At 36.8% G+C, this 25,753-nt stretch overlaps 4 protein-coding genes and 1 long non-coding RNA gene across 5 annotated transcripts; 2 read left to right on the top strand and 3 right to left on the bottom strand.

The window, feature by feature from the left end:
• Positions 1-1,519: 1,519 nt before the first annotated feature.
• Positions 1,520-3,498, bottom strand: LOC110906077. Its single transcript, XR_002573640.2, has 3 exons — positions 3,103-3,498; positions 2,061-2,206; positions 1,520-1,675 (listed from the first exon to the last, which is right to left on the bottom strand). It is a non-coding gene; the product is annotated as an uncharacterized LOC110906077 (long non-coding RNA).
• An 8,197-nt stretch (positions 3,499-11,695) lies between these two features.
• LOC110904305 lies at positions 11,696-12,463 on the top strand. Its single transcript, XM_022150149.2, has 3 exons — positions 11,696-11,856; positions 11,934-12,044; positions 12,170-12,463. Exons 1-3 carry the CDS (start codon positions 11,836-11,838, stop codon positions 12,278-12,280), a joined length of 243 nt encoding a protein of 80 aa, XP_022005841.1. The 5' UTR covers positions 11,696-11,835; the 3' UTR covers positions 12,281-12,463.
• Positions 12,464-12,577: 114 nt separating this feature from the next.
• LOC110907576 lies at positions 12,578-12,973 on the bottom strand. Its single transcript, XM_022152538.1, has one exon. The coding sequence runs from the start codon at positions 12,971-12,973 to the stop codon at positions 12,578-12,580; it is 396 nt and encodes a 131-aa protein (XP_022008230.1).
• A 7,770-nt stretch (positions 12,974-20,743) lies between these two features.
• On the top strand, positions 20,744-21,319 carry LOC110904304 (hexokinase-1). The gene has a single exon (XM_022150147.2). The coding sequence runs from the start codon at positions 20,744-20,746 to the stop codon at positions 21,317-21,319; it is 576 nt and encodes a 191-aa protein (XP_022005839.1).
• A 1,439-nt stretch (positions 21,320-22,758) lies between these two features.
• LOC110904303 (aquaporin PIP2-2) lies at positions 22,759-25,326 on the bottom strand. Its single transcript, XM_022150146.2, has 4 exons — positions 24,942-25,326; positions 23,782-24,077; positions 23,215-23,355; positions 22,759-23,124 (listed from the first exon to the last, which is right to left on the bottom strand). Exons 1-4 carry the CDS (start codon positions 25,240-25,242, stop codon positions 23,011-23,013), a joined length of 852 nt encoding a protein of 283 aa, XP_022005838.1. The 5' UTR covers positions 25,243-25,326; the 3' UTR covers positions 22,759-23,010.
• Between the last annotated feature and the right edge of the window lie 427 nt (positions 25,327-25,753).

The raw sequence follows: 25,753 nt of genomic DNA, 5'->3' as shown, positions 1-25,753 counted from the left end.
GTGTGATGTTTTTAACTTAACATGACCACTAGAATATGGGCGGTGCGCTACTCCTATAGCGCTACACAAGCGCTATACATGTTAAGGTGTGGCTTCTTGCGAAGTTAATGACAGGTTTATCACATAAGAATGTTCCAGAAATCCCGAATCAAGTATAACTAGCATTAGCATATGTAAAAAAAAAAATCATTGAACAATCCACACAACATACTTTAGTTAATCAAGATTAACGCATTACTGGCATGCGAATAAACAGGTCAATCCATCATGTACCGCAAAATGTCTTAACATGACCTCAAGAATACGGGTGGGCGCTACTCCTATAGCGCTACACAAGCGCTATACATGTTAAGTTGTGGCTTTGATCAAAGTTAATGACTAATTGTCAACCATCGTGTACCGCAAAATGTCTTAACATGACCTCAAGAATACGGGCGGGCGCTACTCCTATAGCGCTACACAAGCGCTATACATGTTAAGTTGTGGCTTTGATCAAAGTTAATGACAAGTTATCACATAAGAATCACCCAGTAATCCCGAACCAAGTATAACTATTAGTATGTATGTATTGAATGGTTGGATGATAAATCGATTCTAGTATAACATTGGTTTTGAAATGAACGAGATAACAAGTATTAAATCACATAGATACCGAGATAGCATAAAAGAGGGGTTTGATAAAATATTGGAACGTTTCGGGTTTAGAAACTTCGACTATTCCAAAACGACCCGTAAGTCCTTTCGAATTACGGAGACATGCTTTGGCCTAATATGTAAAATACTCTCGTCGACAGGCGATTAACGGTATTTTACCCTTGCAGTTAGTACATGTCCCTAATTTGATCGAAAATACGAAACTTTGGCGAGATTGAAAATCGTAGAGCGGAACCAGTCACCAAGGTGAGGATATCAATCCTAGCTTGACAATTTCGTCCCTAAAACGTGGTTTATTGAACGAAACAAGATAAAATCTCGACTCGTCAATAAGGAACCACTAGAGTATAAAATGGAACTTCCCATCAAGATGCGGATATCACTCCTGACTTGATGGTGAAGTTTTGTGCAAAATAACATGTAAGGTGGATTGAAATTCGTCACCAAAGGCGGGAATCACCCCTATTCTAGTGAGTCGTTTCGATTGTGGAATATGAGTATCTTCAAGTCCTTTGCGTGTAATTTGCGTATAATGCCTTAGGATGAACGAATCGTTTAATTATGACGAAAAAAATAGAAAGAAGCAAAGTAGGAAGAATTTGAGTGTCTTAAAAGCATGAAACAAGAATGGTCAAGTATAGGTACCTAAACTATAGACTAGGTCAAAAGCATAGCAATTTTCCTAATTCCCTATAGTTATGGCTCTGATACCAATCTGTCACACCCCAACCGATGGCGGAAACATCGGAGTGAGACGAAATGTGAAGATTGCAAGAGACTTCATAACGCTATTTGTGTCGAGGATTTAATAATTACTTTTTTTAATCGATTGAACTAGAATAAAACAAAGTTGAATAACGACAAGTGTAAAAGAACTAAAATTTCATTTCATTAATAACGGTTTAATACAAGGCTTGGAAACAAAATACAACATGTTTGAAAATAAAATACAGTACCACAAGTATTAAAGTTTAAATGCGTTTCTAGGCAATCCTACTAGATTCCTTGCATCATCAAAATCCTGCAACATGTATTAAAAACATAGATCAATACAAAAGTACTGGCGAGCATACAAGTTTGAAAAAAAATATGAGTATAAAAGTTTGTCTCAAATCCAACATGTCAACTTATATTCAAGTTGTAACTAGCATACATAAACAACCTAAGCATAACGAATAGCATGAATATACAAGTTGAAACTAGCATACATAAATAGCCTAAGCATAACAAATAACATGGATATACAAGTTGAAACTAGCATACATAAATAGTCTAAGCATAACAAATAACATGTATGATGGATTGAGTGGTTGAATACGTTTGATTGTGTGTATTGTGAATTTTGTTAATTGATACATGTTACACCCAAAAATATATTAAAGCGTAAAAGGGTCAAGTATGCTCACAATGTTTGCGTATGGAGATTCCTTGAAATAACGCGTGAGGAAAGGTTTGGGAAAACCGAACGCGCGTGAGGGATTACCTCTTTGCAAAGCTTTCGTTGGTATTCCCGTGAATAGTTGATGGTTGGATGAAGGAGCACCGAAGTCACCTCATATGGTAAACGAAGGTTATAGAAGTATAGTGGAAACAAATATATATTTATGTTTATTTTTATAAAAAAATGTTTGAATCCAATATGTTTTGTTTTTATAATTTTAACATGTTTCATTTTGCGGATTTTTACAAAAAAAAAAAAAAAAAAAAAAAAAAACGGGCAGAGCTTCCTCTGTTTTTTGGACGGTCCCGACCACACAAGTTGTCCATCTATTTTCAAAATTCAATAAGCAATAGGTGCAACAATATACATATATAAATATATAGCTTCTATGCAAAATTCAAATTATAAAAAGTCGGTTCCGCGACTAGAATAACACTAACATAAATAATATAACGAATCTTTAAGACGTTTAGAAAATATATATATATATATAAATAATTTCCTTTTTTTTAGCGAACATCGAACCAAAACGAACCGAACCGAGTTCACCCTAAACAAGACTGACCGAAGTTACAGTTGCCTTGCTTTGACTGAACTCGAGCCTGCTAAAACAAGCCAACTAAGCATGAAGTCTGACTCGACCCGCGTCTTGAACCAAACCAAATGAAACTGAAACCCGAAAACAAAACTGGCCGGTTGACTGTTTGACCAGCCTTGAACTGAACACCGAACCGAATCATTAATAAAACAAAACCAGAACCATAACAATCTGACTTTATAAACAGCCCCAATATTATATTTTCTTTAAAACTTTCAGTGCATTTTGTATAATTATGATCATTTTGCCATGAAAATGATTAAAACTGATGCTGAAGTTGTATAAAAAAAAAATATGGTTCGGCTGTAAATCATAGATCTTCGGTTCAGTTGGATGATTATGACATTAGAAATTAAACTATTTTAACAAAGGAATTAAACGAGAGAATAAGGGAGTAAGAGAGGCATACCGAAACAACAGAATCAGCCCTGAAACTATCACCGGAGGGCAGTGACTGGTCGCCGAGCGTCGCCGTCACTGAAACGCAGCTATTGCCGCCGTCGGACCCACTCCTGCCGGCTGCCGTCTTCTTGCTTCGTTCTCTCTCTCTCTCTCTCTCTTTGCTCTGTGAACCTGCCGCTGAACACCACCACCGAAATGGTGGTGGTCGGCCGTTCCATCGAACATGGTGGAGGGTCGTGTGATGGTTTAAGAAGAAGACAAGAGGTGAGGGGGGTTTGTAACTGAGGAGTTATGTCCGGTCACCGAACTTCGAGAAGGAGACAGAGAGATCGACAGTGGGTGATGTGTTTGAGGGAAGCTCTCATCTTCATTTGTGTGTATATACAAGGATATAAGTTGGGTATATTTTTTTTTTGGGAGGGAAGAAGATCATATGCGGCTCATTAAAAATGAGATGATCTAGGGTTCACTACACATTTATACTTAGGTTAATCCTTTGTTTTAAGTGGGCTTGGGCCCAAGGCCCACAAGCCCAATCCCGTGTTTTGAGTGGCCCAATCGTACTTGTGAATTCGTTTTCAAAACTCGAACAATATCTAAGATTGTAAAAATAAAATTTTAGATTTAAAAATATGTAAAATAGTGTCGGTATTCGTCGTTTCGTGTTTGATCACCGATTGCGTAAAAAGCGCGTAGAATGCGTCGTTCGCTATTTTAAATCCATTTTTTTCTATCCGGTTTCGGCTGTGGATACTAAAATAGAAAGTGAATACGAATTTTCTAAAAACATGAAATTACGGAAATACGAGGCGTTACAACTACAACAATTAGAAATGCCAGTGTGGAAATGGGAACTCATAACAATGGACTTTGTTACTAAGTTACCCAAAACCAGAAAAGGTAATGATGCGATTTGGGTGATTGTGGACCGATTAACCAAATCAGCTCATTTCCTACCAATGAAAGAAACCTTTAGTATGGAAAGGTTAGCACAGCTGTACGTAGACGAAGTGGTATCCCTACATGGAGTTCCGCTCTCCATTGTATCAGACAGAGATAGTCGTTTTACTTCTCATTTCTGGACAAGTTTTCAGAAAGCAATGGGAACTCGACTAAATCTAAGTACAGCATATCATCCACAAACAGACGGACAGAGTGAAAGAACAATACAAACTTTGGAAGACATGCTCCGAGCATGTGTAATAGATTTTGGTGGAAACTGGGATAGCCACCTACCTTTAATTGAATTCTCCTATAATAATAGTTATCATTCGAGCATCGAAACTGCTCCATTCGAAGCACTGTACGGACGCAAGTGCAGAACCCCAGTTTGTTGGGCAGGGATAGGAGAAAGTCAATTATCAGGTCCTGAGATTGTACAAGAAACTACTGACAAAATAACTCAGATCAAGGAAAGACTTAAAACAGCTCGAGATCGCCAGAAAAGTTATGCTGACAATCGTCGTAAGCCATTAGAATTTCAAGTCGGAGATAAAGTACTTTTAAAAGTTTCTCCTTGGAAAGGAGTAGTACGATTCGGTAAGAAAGGAAAGCTGAGTCCCAGATACGTAGGACCATTTCCAATAAGCCAACGAATAGGACCAGTTGCTTATCGTTTACAACTACCAGAAGAATTATCTGGAGTACATGATGTATTTCATGTATCTAATCTCAAGAAATGTCTATCAGATGAGTCCCTGGTAGTACCTCTTCAAGATGTAGAGGTGAACGAAAAGTTGAAGTTTATAGAGAAACCACTACAGATCGAAGATAGAAAAGTCAAGTTTCTCAAACACAAACGACTGGTGTTAGTCAAAGTCAAATGGAATTCAAGGAGAGGACCAGAATACACTTGGGAGCTAGAATCAGAAATGAAGCGCAAATATCCTCATTTATTCCAATGAATCTCGAGGACGAGATTTTTCTTAAGGTGGGGAGGATGTAACAACTGTCATGAAAAAATCAATAATTATAATGATAATTAGGTAATAAGAAAACCCTAATTGAAACACCCAAGTGATTCCGCATAAACCCTAAAATTTTCATAACAATCGGAATCAGGATCAGGGCCCCTAAAACTCGAGGGGGGTAAAACCTAGCTAGTAATTATCTTAAAATTCTTGCTGGAGAAGTAAAATTCGTTTGTTTGTCAACTCATCTAAGCTACTGGACACGAAACAAACCTAGGCTAGTAAATAGACCTGTCGCGCCACGCGACGGGCACACCTGTCTCTCTCGCGTGGCGCGAGGGAGTGCATTTTTCAGCTATAAATAGGGGGCAGTGGCACTTGAAGTTTGCTGTTAATTCGACGTCCAAACTCAATTTCTACGTTGAGTTATCACTGAAATAGTACACAGCACACACTAAACTCGAAGTGCTGCCGCAATCAGGGTAATAACTCGATCGCTATTACGATTCAACGTCCGATCGATTATAACTATCCAACGATTGTCCGAGTGCTGCTCAAATTGAGCTTGTACTTTGATTATTCATCGTGATTTCGACTTGAATATTTGAGTGCTGTTCGAATTCGGACTATGCTCTGTTATTCGTTGTGAATCCGATTGAATTATTAAGTATTGCACTTGATAATCTTTGTGAGGGTTTAATCTCGTGAATTGACGTAACTGCTGTATTAGTTACTAACCCGTTTGTGTGTGCATTGTGTTAAATTAGGTTTAATCGAGGCTAATCAGTAGGCTTATATTTTGCTCGTTAAATCTGCAATGTGAGTCATTCCTCTTTTATAAACTCTTTTCTCACAGTTTGTGAGTCAACTGTTTTACAAAACTCCAAGTTATTTTCAAAGTTATAATTACAGGGATTAAGTCTTTTTAATCACCATATTACAGCCGGTATGTGGGGTTTTGTATACATTACTTATTTCCCGTCACACTTGGACAAACGGGTGGCCAAGGGGTGATCTGACCACAGTCACAGACACCATTGGACAAATGGGCTAGCCAATGGATGGTCGAGTGACAAATACTGTGGGTAGTTGGTTTGATATCAGAAACATTATAATCGCTCTTAATACTGTAATTTATAACTAACGGGTCGTTTTAGAAAACTGAATGATTCACTCAGTATTTCCCCGCTGACAAAACCTTTTTCAAACATGTTTCAGGTGATCTGTGTGATCCAGGGAAAGTGCAGTAAAGCACTACAAGCTCAGAGAAGTGGCTCATTGTGAATAAATAAAATAAACATGATTTGGAAAATAAAGATTTCTTTGTGAAATCAACTTATTGTAAATTATGGGATTTTATCCCTAAACCTTTGTGTAATATATTAAACGAGCATTTTCGGTGAAAAGATCCTAAATTAAAAGACTTCCGCTGTCGCTTAAAATAGATACCGCAGGTTTCCTGCCTCGCGGCTCTGGAACCGGGTCAAACCGGGGCCGAGGGCCGTGACAGAAAATAACCTAAAATCCATCAACCCATGTGTATAGTCGCATGATACGATGTTTGTGTCAATCACAATCGAGCATTGCGGATTTCATGCACCTTGACTACATTAAGGTGGTGTTTTGGCATCTGAAGACTGTTTTTCTAAAGACGTTTCATTAGAAAAGTCTGTGCGAGCTTTTTTTAGTGCAGACTTGGCCCAACCACTTTTATCATCTTCCATGATCGTCCGAGTATTCCCATTGGATGTAACGCATCTTTCATCGCCTTGATTCCAAAGGTACGTGATTCTTCTTTGGTTAAACACTTTAGGCCTATTTCATTGATAGGATTGATGTATAAAATCATTGCAAAGTTACTAGCTAGAAGGGTTAAACCGGTCATTCCGGAATTGGTGAGCAATATACAGACTGGGTTTATAGAAGGTAGATCCATCCTAGAAGGGCCCTTAATAGTCAATGAAGTTTTGGCATGGGCAAAGAGTTATAAGAAACAAATTTTTGTCTTTAAAGTTGACTTTGAAAAGGCTTATGACTCCATCAATTGGAAGTTTATTTTATCAAATTTAAAAGCTATGAACTTTCCGTTGATTTGGAGAAAATGGATTGGGGCGGGTTTAAAGTCTGGTAGGGCTTCGGTTTTGGTTAACGGTTCGCCAACTAAGGAATTTGGATTATCTCGAGGGTTGAGACAGGGTGATCCCCTTTCACCTTTTCTCTTCATCCTTGCTTTAGAGGCCTTAGATGTAATTATGAAGAGCGCAATAAAGAATGGATTGTTTAAAGGTGTGTCTTTACCAAGGGATGGGCCGATGATTTCCCACTTGTGTTATGCGGATGATGCCATCTTTTTAGGAGAATGGTCGGTAGAAAATATCAAGAATCTGAATAGAATACTTAGATGTTTCTATTTATGTTCGGGTTTAAGAGTAAACCTAGGAAAGTGTATATAGAAGTTATGGCGAAATGTCTTAAGTGTAAGGCCGGGAAGCCTCCTTTTAATTTTTTGGGTATACCAATTGGGGCCAATATGAAAAAAGTTAAAAACTGGAAGGTAATTGTTGATAAGTTTAATTCAAAGCTCTCGTCTTGGAAGGCTAGATCTCTATCTATGGCGGGGAGAATCGTTCTAGCGAAAGCGGTTTTAGGGGCATTACCAAATTATTTTTTCTCAATTTTCCTAGCACCAAAAAAAGTAATCAATGATCTTGAAGCAACAAGGAGAGATTTTCTTTGGGGATTCAACAATGGGAAGAACAAAATGAGATGGGTTGCATGGGAAAAGCTAGTAAAGGCGAAACGGTATGGGGGGTTGGGTATCGGTGACATACGAAGTGCTAACTTAGCACTTCTGGCAAAATGGTGGTGGAAATACAAAGAGAACCTGAAGTCCTTGTGGGTTAGTGTTGTAGACAGCATACACTCGAAACGGAATTCAGTCTCCATTATTCCTACCAAATATAAACTCAGCAGCACTTGGAAAGACATATGTAGCATCGAGAAGGTATTCATGGCCAATAATTTATCACTGAACAAAAACTTGGTTGTTGATCTAGGTAATGGAAAGAAAACGAGATTTTGGTTAGATGCTTGGTTAGGAGATCAGCCATTGAAACTTCGTTCCCCAGCGATTTTCGCCTTGGCAAAAGAAAAGGAAGTATGTGTAAAGTTGGAGGGGGGTATAATCAATTGGGGTTGGGATTGGACGCGAAAACTGAGGAACACACAGGAGCTGCAGCAACTTGAAGAATTGGAACGAATTCTCTTGGATCAGAAGACTTCAGACAAGGAAGACGTCTGGAAATGGGGTCCGAGAAATAATGAGATAATATCAGTCGCTTTATTAAGAGATGAGATTAATAAAAGGTCTTTGGAACCCAACGACGTACCATGGAAACACTGGAACAAATGGGTACCGCCTAAAGTTAATCTTTTCATTTGGAGAGCAATAAAAGGACGCATCGCAGTTAAGCTGGAACTAGCTAAAAGGGGAGTTCAACTGGAAAATCAGATTTGTTCTAGATGCAATAAGGAAGAGGAGTCGGTGAATCACTTACTATTGAGTTGTTTAAAGTCCAGGGCAGTATGGTGGAACGTTCAGATTTGGCTGAAACTTCCGGTTCAGTTGAATACTAACTCGTGCGAAGATCTATTTGATAAAATAGAAGAACTCAACGGCTCAAAGGTATGGAAAAACTTAATTAAAGCTATATTCATGATAACCTTATGGCATATTTGGAAGTTTAGAAATGACAAGGAATTCAATAAAAAGGAAGGCTTGATATCAGAACTGATTGAAGGCATAAAAGAATTGTCGTACCTGTGGATAAAAGAAAGAGCAAGGTTGAAGAATTTAGTATGGGAGAGGTGGAAGGAGTTCAATGTTAGAGACATCATAAAATGAGTTTGTAGTCTGGCTTGTAGTTGTTTGTTTTTTCTTTTTATATGTTTTTGTTTATTGTACTTTGGGTTTTACAGCTTGATGGCCCGTGTTCTATAATCATAGAATTTCTGCCGTTCAAAAAAAAAAAAAAAAAACTTACAGACGGTGGTACAAAGAGGAATTGCAATGGAGAATGCAACGGATGCATTGATTCAACTAATCAAGGATAACGGGTGGATCCTCCTGTGGAAGAGTAAGATGAGTGGAGTGGATTCAAGGACATTTAAGGTTATTGTATTAAATAAAAGGTGATGATAGTATGATACTGGAAAGTGTTGTTATATTGTGATAACATAGTGTAGGTGTCAAGTATATTAATGTTTTATCATGTACAGATTGTGTATGGGATCTAAAACGTTAAAATGTGTCACATGGTAACCTTTTTAACACAGCCACCATACTATTTCATTCGTTTTCTTAGAATTCTAAATTTAACAGGTGTATTGTAAATAATATATAAATTTTATAAGTTTGTACAGTTTACCAAAATTCATAACTTAATAAGTTTATTATTAGAGTAAATTACAACCGGTGTCCTTTACGTTTGCATCAAATTACAACCGGTGTCCTTTAACTAAAGAAATTACAGGCTCTGTCCTTTATGTTACCGGTTTTTAACACGTTATGTCCTTTAGACCTAACTTAGTTAAGTTTTTTTTGGTTAAGCCTTACTATGTGCGTCTCGCATGAGGGCAACATGGTCGTTTCATCCCAATTTTATATTAAAAAATGAAATAAATAAATCTCTTTTATCCCCTTCATTTTTTTTCAACCCAATAAAAAAATAAATAAACAATATTTTGGAATTAATCTTTGTTTTTTTTATCAAACCAATCAAAAGAATTGACTACGATGATGTTGGAAGCTTACTATAAATTTCATCGATGTCGTTTTGTTCTAGTGCTTGTCATATGTAGAAGGCACCCATTGCAAGGTTTGATTCACGTTCCTTTTTTCTGTAGGTTTTTTTTATCGAAGTTTTGAGAGACATAGACAATAGCTATGGTTTTTGAGATAAATATGAACAATCAGATGCAAGGGGGAAATCGAAGTTCATGTTAAATTGAGATGAAAAGACCATGTTGCCCTCATGTGAGAGGCACATGGTAAGACTTAACCAAAAAACTTAACTAGGTTAGGGCTAATGGACATAACATGCTAAAAACTGGTAACATAAAGGACAAAGCCTGTAATTTCTTTAGTTAAAGGATACCGGTTGTAATTTGATACAAACGTAAAGGACACCGGTTGTAATTTACTCTTATTATTATAAAATTAAATAATTTATGCTCTATATAGATTTATTTTATAGAAACTAAATATATAAAAAAGTTATACATCTATTATTGAAAACTTAAAAGCCGTCTTTTCCTGATCCTCTAGCATGATACGATGTTTGTGTCAACCACAATCGAGCATTGCGGATTTCATGCACCTTGACTACATTAAGGTGGTGTTTTGGCATCTGAAGACTGTTTTTCTAAAGACGTTTCATTAGAAAAGTCTGTGCGAGCTTTTTTTAGTGTAGACTTGGCCCAACCACTTTTATCATCTTCTAAGGTCTGCAGTAGGGGTGTTCAAGATCGGATAATCCGGTTTTCGGATATCCGAAAATCGGATATCCGAAATTTCGTATAGTGAAATATTGACATCCGAACCCGAATCCGAAATTTCCGGATATCCGAAATTTCGGATTCAGGTTCGGATATCTAATCGGATATCCGAATATCCAATTTTTTATTTAATTTTTATTTTTTTATTTTTTTAATATTTGGAACCAGATTTTTCGGATAGTTTCGGATATCCGAATATAAATTTCGGATATTTTTCGGAATATTTCGGATATTTTTCGGATATTTCGGATATTTTTACGGATATTTCGGATATTTTTCGGATACTTCGGGTATTTTTCGGATATTTCGGATATTTTTTCGGATATTTCGGATATTTCTCGGATACTTCGGATATTTTTCGGATATTTCGGATATTTTTTCGGATATTTCGGATATTTCTCGGATACTTCGGATATTTTTCGGATACTTCGGATATTCGGATATCCGAAAAAATTAAAAATTAAATTTTCGGATATTTTCGGATAATCCGATTATCCGAAAATTCTCAAAATCACTATCCGAATCCGAATCCGAATTTTCGGATTATCCGATTTTCGGATATCCGAAAATTCGGATATTTCGGATACTGGTTTTCGGATATTTCGGATTCGGTTTCGGATTCGGATTCGGATTCTTTTGAACACCCCTAGTCTGCAGAGGGTTAAACACCACCCTAGCCCCGTCCAATCATGTCTTGTTATGTCAATTCTACACCCAATTCTACATGAGTATTGAGTAAGATGGCTTCGCTACATGTGAAAACGAGAGATTGTTGTCATCTTGTTGTAAATGAACACACAATCACAACTATCCATCCATATGGTAATTCTTTTAGCTTAAAATTCGTTCTAGTGAAATTGATTTAAATTATGCTTTTGGATTTTACTTTTCACGAATTACCATTTTTGATGTTCACTCTTTGCTCCTGGATTTGAGATAACTTAAAAAACCAAAATTTAATATATAAGCCCAACGTTACCTAGGGTCATCCAAAAAAACAAGGGGCTCACTTGAAAAAAACTCAATTGTAAACGGGCCAGCACCGATTGCTTGCTTGTTATTTAAACTATCCACCCCTTTCCGCTTTACAAGTGAAAGTACGAGGGAGTTAAGTGAAACATCCCTTTCTTTATCAAACACCAGAACCGATTTCCCCATTTCCGCTTTACAAGTGAAAGTACGAGGGAGTTAAGTGAAACATCCCTTTCTTTATCAAACACCAGAACCGATTTCCCCATTTCCGCTTTCATCAGGGTTCCGATCACAAATCAACCATGATCAGCATCCTTGCTCAGGTCAGGTTACCTTCAAATATATACAAATCATCCATCTCCGTACGCACACGCAGTAATAATCTGGTTTATTATTGCAGGAGCGTCTCCTTGGCGCTGCCCTAGGAAGCATATTCTCCGGCATTATTATTTTCGAGCAACGGAGAGACATCTACAGAACCATATCACACATTCAACCCCCTAAATCTCACGTAATTACATCAATTATGTTTCGTAATTTTTAATTCCATATATCTAATTGTACGGCAATTTAGGTATTATTAATTTTTAGATATAACTGGTTTTAAAGTATTATTATAATGATTGATGAATACAGGTGAAAGAGCCTGTTTCCAGTAAGAAAATTGATATTGCACACTATTGGAACAAATCAGTGGATCAGATGTTTGGACCTGCTATTCAGGCTCTTAGTTCGCGCCCCCGCTAGTCCGGTTTATGGAGATGTTTTACTGCATATTGATCGATCAAGTACTTGCATTGACATTCTAATGTATGTCTTTTTATGATTTGTACTTGCAATGTGAGTAACTTATCCGCCTATTAACCGTCCTCCTCGTTACAAGATCAGACGTTTATAAATCAATCTTCAACCGTAATTACATAATACATACATTAATCAGTGATGATTTTATGGCATACATGATACATCTCATATTCTAGATTAAGAAATGAAGAGTGGCAGACATGTAATGAATTGATAAAAGCTTAGCTACACTACATGTCGTTAAGCTGATGGTATAACTGTACTATTGTTTTTTCGCAAATTGTTGCGGCGGGTGGTCACCACATAGTAGGCACCCATGGCTAGGAGAATTAGGAATACAAAACCAAAAATGATGGCTGCAATGCATCCGGCTCCGACTTTGGCCTGGCCCGCTCTGCTTTCATGTGCTAAAGTTGACTGAACTGTAGCAGCTAGAGGCAATGGTGAGCAGTTAGACTCTTCACATGGCAGTTGAAGTCCCAGCTGTTCATTAGGATGAAAGAAACTATAAGCGGATGGTGATAAAGCTATTAAGTTCTCGTGATCTAGCCCGTGAGGCGCTCGATCTTGAGCTCCTAAGGTAGTGTAGAAGAGCAGGGTGGTTAGAATGAGAAGAAATGAAGTTTTTTGTGTCATTGTTAGTATGTTGGTGTTGGTGTTTGAGTTGACTTTAAGTAATGTGGGGATTTGAGGTGTTATATATAGTGGTTTGGTGCTTAGTTGTACATCCCTCATTTTTAGTGACATGCAGCACATTTAGAAGGTTGTGTGAGGGAACAAAATGATGAGTTTTAAGTTGTAGGGCTTCACATGATGGCAAAATGACCTTAACACCCTCCATTCCCTTTTACTTTTGATGTTTGTTAGGAGTTTTAACTCCTGTTTAGCTTTTGAGAAAGGGGCAGAATGGTCATAAGCATATGGCATGTAGAAGAAGTCATGATAGTGTGTGTAATTATATTTGTTATTAGAGTGAAACGCATGCGGGAGCTGAAATCAATGGTTATTTCTTTTAGCCCCATGAAAACATCATTTGTGCCTCTAATGGACACCTAACCTCTCTCACTTGTTCCCGTCAGTTACCGATTCGAGAAAAAAAAACAAAGTCTTTAAATCCTAGCGACTACCTTCATCTTCTTGTATGGATAGTCACGGTGACTATTCGGCGTTTGATTCGTTTGAATCAGGTGAAAGTGCGCGGTATAACCCATTTGTTGAAGAAGCACAATTCTCAAATTTTTGTCATCTTGTAAGCTCCCAAACCCATAACAGAGATGTTTTAACATATATTGATATACATTATAACATGCCTTCCTTCCTTTCGCGTTCGATACCTTTGGTTGTCTGGCCCCTGTGGCGTCCGGTTTCTTGAAGCGGGTTCAAAAGGCAGCACTTGCACATGCGACAGTGTCTGTAGGCCATAGTTATGTGTTTAGCCGAGTAGGATTTGCAATTCAAAAGGGGGTGGCGGCGCAGCTTGTTGCCCGTCTACCAACCCATGATTTGTAATTTGCTCTAACCTTCTAATGAAAACACAAAAACATTATGCATTCAGATTTAAAAAAAAAAAAATTATAACATGTTATTTGAGTCCATATATAATTAATCTATCAAAAACAAACTAAAGAAAATAGTAGTTGTCAAAGTATTGTTGTTCCATATTTTTGGATTCTAAAACTCCAAGATGGTTTATAAAATGGCAGATGAAATGTATATGATTTTCTTAGCAATAAGGAAGAGACAGAGGCTCAAAAGCGTTATTGCACACTTTTACAAGTATTGTGGGTGTGGACGATGATCATAATGTGACATGTTGATATTGCACTGCGCTTCATGGTGCCTCTTTCATGAATAAACCAGATAATCATGGTGATTTGTACAACTAAGCAATGTTAAATGGCATAAAGTTCAAGTAGCAGTTACGTTTTTAGCAACCGAAAACATGCAATGTTGTGATTTGTAACATGGATCCAATTACAAAAAAAAAAAAAAAAAAAAAAAAAAGAAACCAAGCACAACCATAATTTAAAACTAGAACATTTGATGTGATGTGGTAACTAACTAAAATACTTGGATGTAGTGGAAGAGGAACCAGATGATTTACCTTCAATGATATGCATATCAAACAATGTAGCTCAAGTTGGTGTTGGTCGCCCCTTTATGGCAGGATGATCAATGATGTTGTAGTAGATCCCGATAACTCTTGTCAAAACTTCTGCGAGTATAAGTATGAAAGTATTCAGAAGAACGTTCCAACAACACAAGGCCAACAACTCTACTGGATTTTACTTAACCCACGGCTGCAATATTGAAGTGATGATATGGAGACTATCTTAATAGGAAATATCCACAAAGTAGTCCTATACAATAAAAAGAACTAGATATCCCCATCAGTTTATCCAACATAAAGATATTCAAGTACAAAACTATTACAAAAGAAACAAAGTTATCCTCGTCAAGAGCATCTTCGGACGTGAGCTTGGAAGACCGTCTTTAATATTTATGGCCCCAAGTCGGACTTGTTTAGGTAATGCGAACTTTGGTGTATTCACTAGTGAGTATATACGGATATTAGGAGTTTTTTACCAGACTAAGGCATTTAGTTTACTAGTGAATATTTTGTGGAATGCTTATTTCATCTATACAATAACTAGTATGCTCTCTATATTCTCAAGTTCATGTTAATAAAGAAACTTTAGTTTATTAGTTTATTTTGGGCTTTGGCCCGTTAGTAAGCCCGTATAGCCCGGCTATATAATGTTTAGAGTAAACTGCCATTTTGGTCCCTGTGGTTTGGTCACTTTTGCCACTTTAGTCCAAAACTCAAACTTTTTGCATCTGGGTCCCTGTGGTTTCAGTTTTATTGCTATTTTCGTCCAAAAATGAAATCAGGTTATATTTATCTTATAAAATCCTGCTATTTTGTCCTTTTCCGCAGGGGCAAAATGATCATTTATTTTTTATAAATAAATACCATATTTTATAAGACAAATATGACCTGATTTGCCCATGAGGAAAAGGACAAAATTGCAGGATTTTATAAGACAAATATGACCTGATTTCATTTTTGGACCAAAATGGCAATAAAACTGAAACCACAGGGACCCAGATGCAAAAGGTTTGAGTTTTGGACTAAAATGGCAAAAGTGACCAAACCTCAGGGACCAAAATGACAGTTTACTCTAATGTTTATTTTCTTTTCATTTGTACACAATGCTTTCTATTGAATAAATCCTAGCCACTTTTGATCCTCTATGTTCTATACATGTTTATCGATTAACATGGTATCTGAGCCAAATTGATCCATGATTATTGACAGGAGAAGTTGTTGCAAACACCAAGTTTTCATATCATTGGAAGTGTCCGAGTGATATTACATCTCTTGCCGCCACAAGGTGTTAAACCTTTTCGATAATCTGTTATTACCGTGAAGTAATAGTTGGTTTGTGATTTTATTGCAACAAAGCCCTTTTTTATTGGTTGATGAGTTTTATGATCGGCTGACAGCATGATTCCACTCATGGTGGTTTTATGATTTATGAATTCGACAACAGAAGGTGTATTATAAAATAATTTTGGGTATTTATCTTTTGGGTTCATTGGTATGTGATTTTGCTGCTGGCTTGCATTAGTCTTCGTGTGTTGGCGGTTCGTATGTTTGTTGGATTCTAGCAAAAAAAAATTTACTTTAGAGAAAATTTTTGATATTGGTGAAAAGTTGGTCTTAAGAAAAGTTTGCTTTTGGAGAAAAGTTTCTTTGGAAGAAAAGTTAGTTTGGACGAAATGGTTATCTTCATTCGACTTGATTGGCTGGATTTGAATTTTGTATTTGGTTGCTCGCATTTGTCTTGTTGTTCTGATTAGGTTTCAATTATTTTTCATCATGGATAGTTCTCTTTCAGATCCACAGGTTTCTGAGCAATTCAGACTGTTTCTAAATTCATGCATGTCTTCGTCTAGTAACTCAGGTATTCCTTTATCCTTTTGGATTTTGGATTTTGGATTCTGGTGCATCTCATCATATGTCACCCTACTTGTCATCTTTTGTATCTTTGACATCTAGTTCATGTGCGTCTGTTATGTCTGCGAGTGCTACATCGATGCCAATAGAAGGCGTTGGATCAATTGTTACTCCACATATATCTCTCACTAATGTCTATTATATTCCAAATCTTGCTTTAAATCTTGTATCGGTTAGTCAGTTGTGCAAATCTGGTTATTGGGTGTTCTTTTCGGATTCTGTTTGCTGTGTATTAGATTCATGTTCTATGAGGGTGATTAGGACCAGTCGTAGGGTGGGTAAACTTTATGTCTTGGATGGTCTCAAAGAAATTGATGTAGCTGCATCTAGTGTTGACTTGTCTTCTTTTCGCTTGAGTCATTCATCTCCAGATTTTTATCGGTGGCATTCTCGTTTGGGACATGTGTCAGCATCGCTTTAAAGTTTTTGGTTTCTACAGGTGCTTTGGGTCAATTGAGCACTTGCGATCTTTCCGATTGCAGTGGTTGCAAACTTGCTAAGTTTGTTGCTTTGCCTTTTAAAAAAAGGTATATCTTGTTTTGCTGCTCCTTTTGATACTGTGCATTCTGATGTGTGGGGTCCGTCACCAGTCTCTACTAAGGGTGGGTCGATTTATTATGTTTCTTTCATAGATGATTATACTCGTTATACTTGGGTGTATCTTATTTGCCTTTTAAAAAAAGTATATCTTGTTCTGCTGCTCCTTTTGATATTGTGCATTCTGATGTGTGGGGTCCATCACCAGTCTCCACTAAGGGTGGGTCGATTTATTATGTTTCTTTCATATATGATTATACTCGTTATACTTGGGTGTATCTTATGAAGCGTAAATCTGATTTCTTTGACATTTACAAAGACTTTAAAGCCTATATTAAGACACAACATTCGACTGTGATAAAGTGCTTCTGGTGTGACCAAGGGGGTGAATATACCTCCAATGCTTTTAGACAGTTACTTGCGTCAGATGGTACAATGCATCAGTCATCTTGTACTGATACCCCTCAGCAGAATGGTGTTGCTGAAAGGAAACACCGACATCTTATGGAAACTGCTTGCTCGTTTCTTCTATCTGCTGATGTTCCGAGTGTTTTTTAAGGAGAAGCACTCCTAACTGCCCAACATGTGATTAATTGGATCCCTACTGCTCATAATTCTGGGATGTCTCCTTTTGAGAAACTATATGGCGAGCTCCCCGATTACAGTGAATTAAGGGTTTTTGGATGTACTTGCTTTGTTCTCCGTCCTCATGTTGAACGAGACAAATTGTCAAATAAGGCAGCATTATGTGTATTCCTAGGTTATGCCAGTGGTTCGAAAGGGTATGGCACCGGACAGAAAGGGTATCGTTGTTTTGATCCTGTAAGTAAGAAGGTATATGTTTCAAGGCATGTTATCTTCCTCGAGCATATTCCATTCTACTATATTCCATCCACATCGCACAATGTAACGAAGCCAGATCTTCTGAATATTGATCCTTTTGTTTGTGACACTGGTGCATCAACATCGTCTGATGTTCTAGCTATATCTACTGAACCTGATGGGCTAGTAGAACCTGATCGGTCAGTTCAAGACACCCACACTTCGTCAGACACAACTTTAGGTCCAACTATACCTGAGACAACTCCTTCATCTGTTGAGACAGCTCCACCTCTAAGGAGGTCCACTCGTGAATGTAAGTCCACCAAGCTACCAGATTTTGCCTACTCTACTTACTCGGCTTCGTTTGCTTCCTTTATCGCAAATATACATCATCTATCTGAACATGCATCATATAAAGAGGCTGTCTCTAATCCTCTTTGGCGGGATGCTATGGTTGAAGAGGTCAGTGCTCTTCATCAGACACAAACGTTGGATTTGGTTCCGCTACCACCTGGTAAACATACAATTGGTTGTCATTGGGTATATAAGATTAAAACGAAGTCTGATGGGTCTGTTGAGCGATATAAGGCCAGACTTGTAGCAAAAGGATACTCTCAAAAGTATGGTATGGATTATGAGGAGACCTTTACCCCAGTGACAAAAATGACTACAGTTCGTACTCTCATAGCTGTTGCATATGTTCGTCAGTGGAAGATTTGTCAAATAGATGTCAAGAATGCCTTTCTGAATGGTGATCTCCATGAGGAGGTCTACATGACTCCTCCCCCGGGAACTTCTCATCAGCCCGGTGAAGTTTGTCGGCTTCGGAAAGCTCTATATGGCCTCAAACAGACCCCTCGTGCCTGGTTTGAGAAATTCTCTACAGTCATTACTTCCCTTGGTTTTGTTCCTAGTAATCACGATTCAACATTATTTACTCGATGTACGAGTACAGGACGCATTCTTCTGTCTCTATATGTGGATGATATGATTATTACAAGAGATGATTATGAAGGTATTGAGTCCCTGAAGCGTGATTTAGCTCACTGTTTTGCTATGAAGGATTTGGGCATGTTACGCTATTTTTTGGGTATTGAGGTGGCACAGTCTCAGAAAGGATACCTCATTTCTCAGACAAAGTATATTTCTGATTTGTTTCAGCGGGCAAGGCTTACTGATAACAAAAATGTAGACACTCATCTTGAAACCAATGCACAGTATTCTCTTATTGATGGTGTTCCTTTATCTGATCCGAGCCTATATTGTACTATTGTAGGCAGTTTGGTTTGTCTTACAGTTACTCGCCCTGATATAGCTCATGTCGTTCATGTGGTTAGTCAATTTGTTACTGCTCCTACTTTTGTTCACTAGGGAGCTGTTCTTCGTATTCTGAGATATCTCTGTGGGACTCAGTTTCAGAGTCTCATGTTTCCTTAGACATCTTCGCTTGAGTTGCATGCCTATAGTGACGCTGATTGGGATAGTGATCCTAATGATCGTAAATCCACCACTGGTTTCTGTGTTTTCCTTGGAGATTCGCTAATCTCATGGAAAAGTAAGAAACAAGATGTTGTTTCTAGATCTTCTACTGAGGCTGAGTATCGTGCTATGGTTGTGCCTACATGTGAGATTGTTTGGTTACGTTGGCTTCTTGCAGATATGGGAATTAACATTTTTCAGCCTACTCCTCTACATTGTGATAACAAAAGTGCTAAGCAGATTGCAAAGAATCCTGTTTTAATGAGCGGACAAAACATATTGAGAATGATTGTCATTTTACTCGTCAATATCTTCAGCGTGGGACAATTCTGCTTCCTTTTGTTCCATCATCCTTGCAGATTGCGGATATTTTTACCATGGCTCGGTCGACATCTCGGTTCCGATTCTTATGTGACAAACTCTCAATGCTCATTACTATTGCATTGTGAGTTTGAGTGGGGATGTTAGCGTAAAAAAGAAAGTTTAGTTTATTAGTTTATTTTGGGCTTTGGCCCGTTAGCTAGTAAGCCCGTAGCCCGGCTATATAATGTTTATTTTCTTTTCATTTGTACATAATGCTTTCTATTGAATAAACCCTAGCCACTTTTGATTCTCTATGTTCTATACATGTTTATGGATTAATAGTTCAAACATGGGCAAGAGAGGTAGTCAAGAATAATTGGCGTAATCGAATAGTACTAACATTTGTCGTTAAAAAAAAAACTAATGTAGTGTTATATTTAATATCGTATATTTTCTTTCTAATTCATAAATCCGACAACTAGAAAGTGATTCTTATTTTTCAAAGTCCAAAAATAAACTCAAAAATATTCCTATCTGTTAGAAATAGAAAAAAATAATTTAGAAAAATAAAAGATCCCTAACATCATCTCCATATTTAAGTATTTCCTTTTATTTGTTCTTGTAAAGCCTATAAATAAAGGCTCGTTTTTCCCTGTTTTGTATGCAAGAATCAAATCAATAAAATCAGTTCCATTTGATTATCTTTGTCTCTGATTATCATTTACAACATGGTATCAGAGCAGGTTTCTTCTGATCCGTGGATGCTTTGTTCTTCAATCTCAAATCAGTAAGATCAAAAACAAACTTTGGAATATCAAATCTCCAACCAAAAAAAAAAAACCAAAACCCCAAAAACGTTCGATCAAATCAATCGTTCAACAAACCGTTCGACCAAACCTTTCAAATCTGTGATTTCTCTGTTTCTTCGTTGCTCCTTCTTCATAGGTTCACATCGGCCCAGATCGTCCAGATCCAAAATCAAAATCAAGTTTCGAAAAAAAGGTCAGAGATCCGTTCCATAATAACAGTCTTCGTCCTCACAGTCTTGGTTGCCCCCAACGAACCATCCTCACGAACACTCGTTCTTGTTCCTAAATCTATTCAGATCATCAGGATCAATCCCGCTTTCATAACCCACAAACCAAACTCAACAAAGTTCAAATCTTTACCATCAAATCCCCAATTAAACCCAAAAAAATTCAATCTTTTTTTCAAAAAAAATCACCTTTCTTTAATTTGAGATCATGGGTAAGGTAGCGGTAGCGGCGGCGGTGGTGGGTGCCGCCGCGGTGACTGCGGCGGTGGTTCTGGTGGTGCGTTACCGGATGCACGACTCCTGCAAGTGGGCTAAAGCAATGGATATTGTTAAAGAGTTTGAAGAGAAGTGTGCAACTCCGGTTTCAAAACTCCGGCAGGTTGCTGACGCCATGACGGTGGAGATGCACGCCGGACTTGCTTTTGATGGCGGTAGCAAACTCAAGATGTTAATCAACTATGTTGACAATCTTCCCACTGGGGATGAAACTGGAATTTTTTACGCTCTTGATCTTGGTGGTACAAATTTCCGTGTTCTTCGTGTGAAATTGGGTGATGTTGATAATGTGAAAAAAGAATTTCAAGAGGTTTCAATTCCACCAAATCTCATGATCGGGATATGTGAAGATTTATTTGATTTTATTGCTAGAGAACTTGCAAAATTTGTGGCTACAGAAGGTGAAGATATGCAAATTCCAGCTGGCACACAACGGGAGCTAGGGTTTACTTTTTTTGTTTCCTGTCAAGCAATTATCAATTGCAGGAAGGGCTCCCTTTCTTTTTAAATAAAAAAAAATATTAAAAAAAAAACAAAAAAACAAGTATCAACATTTCCGCTCAAAAAAAATCAAAGCTTCAAAGCTAAAAAAATCAAAACCAAAACTAAAACCAAACCAAAACAAAAAAAACAAAAAAACAAAAACGCAAATCAAAACTAATGCCAAGACCTAAATGGCCAAGTTGAATTTTTTCAACTTGAGGGGAAACCAAAACCCAAAATCGGTTGCCATGTCGAAAGACGGTAACTCAATAGATCAAACTACCATGTCAAGGAGACGGTAGCCAAACCAAAAACCAATCAAAACCCAAAATCAAAACCAATCCAAGTTGAATCATGGATATCCCACAATTCAACTTGAGGGGGAGTGTTAGAAATAGAAAAAAAATAATTTAGAAAAATAAAAGATCCCTAACATCATCTCCATATTTAAGTATTTCCTTTTATTTGTTCTTGTAAAGCCTATAAATAAAGGCTCGTTTTTCCCTGTTTTGTATGCAAGAATCAAATCAATAAAATCAGTTCCATTTGATTATCTTTGTCTCTGATTATCATTTACAACACTATCATATATATAACAACAGAATCGCTTGTTATGTTGTATTTAAGCCAACCCACCCCATCATCTCTAAGCAATTTCTTTCTTTATTAGTGTTGGTCACATGATAATTTAGGGATGAATTGAGTACCAAGACAACTGCATGTGAGGTGAGGAATCAATCACCATCCTTTCTTTCATTGTTTTTAGCCTTAACTTTGGAATTTGGTCATGTCTCAAATTTCTAAAGATGGAAACGGGGTGGGGTGTTTATTATTTGAACTTATAATGTTTTTTTTTTTAATTTTTGAATTAGTCGTCGTATTTGTATTTTATATGAAAGATTACTATACCTAGTATAATCTCACTTATAGCCAAACTATTGATAGAGTCTGAGAATGGTGAGATGTAGACAAGCCTTACCTCTATCTCAGGGATAAAAAGACTGCTTTCAGTGAGACCCTCAACCTTTAAACCGTATCCAAATGTAAGAGTCGAATAAACATACAGAAGTATATAACACAAATGCAAGTGATAAGACACATAAAATAATATTTATAATAATACCAAGCCTCTAATGAATAATATTACCAATACAACTCTAGAAAATGATTAAAAAAAAAAACATACTTCAACTAATTTTAATATTTATTTTTTACTTTATATTTAAATAAGAAAGGTTCCACCTAATAACACAAGGAAGGAAGGTTCTACCTAATTAATAACTCGAGAATAGATTCTCAATCAATGGATAATGAAGTTAATTCGTTCACAATTAAAAAAAAAAAAAAAAAAACCATTTTTTCTGCTATAATATAAACTAGATGTCCAGATGATTCAGTAGCTTATAATTATAATGCTAAAAACAACCACAGTATTACAAAACTAAGGTTAATTAAAACGACACCTTTGAAAAAAAAAAATAAGAAACCCATAATATTTTTTTGGAGAAAAACATAACAGAAGAAAGAAAAAAGACCACTTACATTAAACACTCAAGATTCACAATGAAAATGAAAAATAAATAGAAAAAAAAATTACACATCCCAACGGGAAATAAAAACATGTATCTACAATTTAACACTTGATCATCGACCCTCATATATCCATCCATTTTAACGACTGATCAAATTTTATTGGATAAATTTTTCATCTCTCGATCATGCATTGCTTCTGAATGAACCAAGTGCTTTAATGGCCCCTGCTCTTAGTACAAACTGGTGGTAGAACGCTGCCGCGGCTGCGCCAATGAAGGGTCCAACCCAGAAAATCCACTGCAAAATATTTGACATTCATATGAATCAATATAAAAAAAATGAAATGATTTTTTTTTTGTGACAATGCTAATATAAAAAAGCGCGTACTTGATCATCCCAGGCCTTTTCGTTGTTGTAAATCACCGCGGCGCCAAAGCTTCTGGCGGGGTTGATTCCGGTACCAGTGATTGGAATAGTTGCCAAATGTACCATGAAGACTGCAAACCCTATGGGCAATGGTGCCAACACCTTCATAAAATTTAGAAATTAAAAAGTGTTGAGAAAAAAAAATAATATAAATTGATTTAAAGATAACAATAAATATTCACTTCACTACATATTAAAATGGAAAAAGAATAGTGGGTGAAAAAGATTTTTGTCATTTTCTAATCAAAGTGATTCCTTTGTCCCCCTCTTTAACAATAAACCTACTTTATTCTTTCTATAAAAAACTTCAATAATTCAGTTTACTTTTTTTTATTTTTTATCAAATTAAATGTAACAGGATTTATCTTGAAAGAAGTTTAACCAGATAACCCTAAAAACCACATAAACATTTGTATACAACAAAATATGATATAATTACATGTAATGATATAGATAAAATAATGATTAAAATCTAGCATTATAGTTTTGTATATAACAAATATGAATATATGATGTGTGAGTACTTACCGGGACGTGAGAGTCGCGAGCGCTTCTCTTAGGATCAGTAGCCGAAAAAACAGTGTACACAAGAACAAAGGTGCCGATGATTTCGGCACCTAGTCCAGTGCCTTTGTTGTAGCCATCAGCTAACTCATTGGCCCCACCGCCATACCTATTGTAGTATGAGCTTTGGAAAGCTTTGACCAAACCCACACCACAAATGGCACCCAAACATTGTGCTACCATGTACCCTAATGCCCTGATCAATGACACCTTTCTTGCCAAGAATAGCCCGAATGTCACAGCCGGGTTAATGTGTCCTCCTGCAAGTGCACATTAGCCACAACCCCATTAACTCTGATTTAGAGTAATGATTATAAACACCTTTTAAAAAATAACTAAAAAATATCAGTTTTTGTATGATTTATTATCTTCTAATGCATTTTGCCTATACTTGTTTGATTTTCAAAGGTCAAAACAAAAGTTATAAACCTTCTAAATATATTTTTTATCACTTAATATTGCACACATACCCTCAAGAACTTTTTATATTAATATGAATACCCGTCCTAAATATTTCAGATATTCAAGTTTTCCAGGCAGGTCAGGGTGTGGGTTTTTCCAATAAAAGCTAGACCGGGATATAAATCGGGTCAGGTTAGGTGTGAGTTTATCCAATAACAGCTAGACCGGGATATAAAGGGTGCTACTTTCTACACCCCCTAATTACTTTTTTCACCCCCCTCCTCTCACATACTTACATGTGGGGCCCGCGTGGGACCGACAGTTTTCCTCTCACAAGGGAGGGTATAATCAGAAGGGAGGGGGGTGTGTTTAGAATCAACCTAATATAAAACGTGAACTTGTTTTAGATAATTACAATCTTGCCATTAATAATTAATGTTTGGAATTTTTTGCTTTTATCTTTTGTCCATATTTTCCATTTTTATTAGAAAACCACCCACTTACCCTTGAAATTCTACCCATTGTCAAAATTAACCCTTGATCTTTTAACCATTTAATACACTAAGATACCGTTAACCCTTGACAGTAGTTTAAGCAACTCACACACCCATGTAATCTACTCTAATTTTTTTTTTGTGTGTGTTGACATTAGTTTAGACATATTAAACTCTATTATCAAATGGTATATCTAAAAATATATGTGTATATGTATGTATACTAACCAGAGATACCGGCGGTGCAGTAAACAAGAACAAAGATCATGCCACCGAAAGCCCATGCGATACCAAGGATACCAACACCACCACACTGATCAGTGTCCAACTTCGGGTCAGTCTGGACCTTGTAGCCAATAACTGTCAAAACGGTCACATAAAGAAAGAGTAGTGTGGCAATGAATTCAGCAATAAGAGCTCTGTAGAAAGACCATTTGGTGAGCTCTTCGCCGTCGATCAACGGTGCCGGAGGTGGATCATGGTAGTCTTTGCCGCCGTGGTGCTCCGCCACTTCAACGTCTTTGGTCATGATTGTTGTTGATGATCAAATGCTTTGGAGAGATGGATGTGTTTTGGTGTGAAGTGTGTGGTGGTGAAAGCTTGCTATTTAATGGGATAGTGAGAGAGATAAGAGTTCTATTTATTTTTTTAATGATTTGGTTTTTGTTTTTTTTTTTTTAATTTTTGTTTGAAGAATATTGTGGAGTTTTTTAATCTGGTTGTAATAATTGTGTTTAGAAGAAGCTGGAAATTCTCGAATCTTCAAGTTAATGAATTATTAGTTTAATTCATGTAATGTATGGATGATCATGTTAGAAATTTAACCTAACTTAAAAGAAACTATACTACACCGTAAATAAAAAAAATTAATTTTGCCTAAGTTGGCTAGATTAATTTGTACTACATTTTTTACTGGGTTAATTGCCCGAATGATCCCTGTGGTTTCTATAACTTTCACTTAAAATTAGTTGACAATTAAAGGCTAACATAAATGATTATATAATATTTATCTCATTTATGATTATACAATTTTTTATCTC

The sequence above is a fragment of the Helianthus annuus genome, chromosome 14 (genome assembly GCF_002127325.2).
Source record: "Helianthus annuus cultivar XRQ/B chromosome 14, HanXRQr2.0-SUNRISE, whole genome shotgun sequence".
Lineage (NCBI taxonomy): Eukaryota > Viridiplantae > Streptophyta > Magnoliopsida > Asterales > Asteraceae > Helianthus > Helianthus annuus.
Note: the sequence above shows the minus strand (reverse complement) of the source record. Positions and strands in the feature narration are given on the sequence as shown.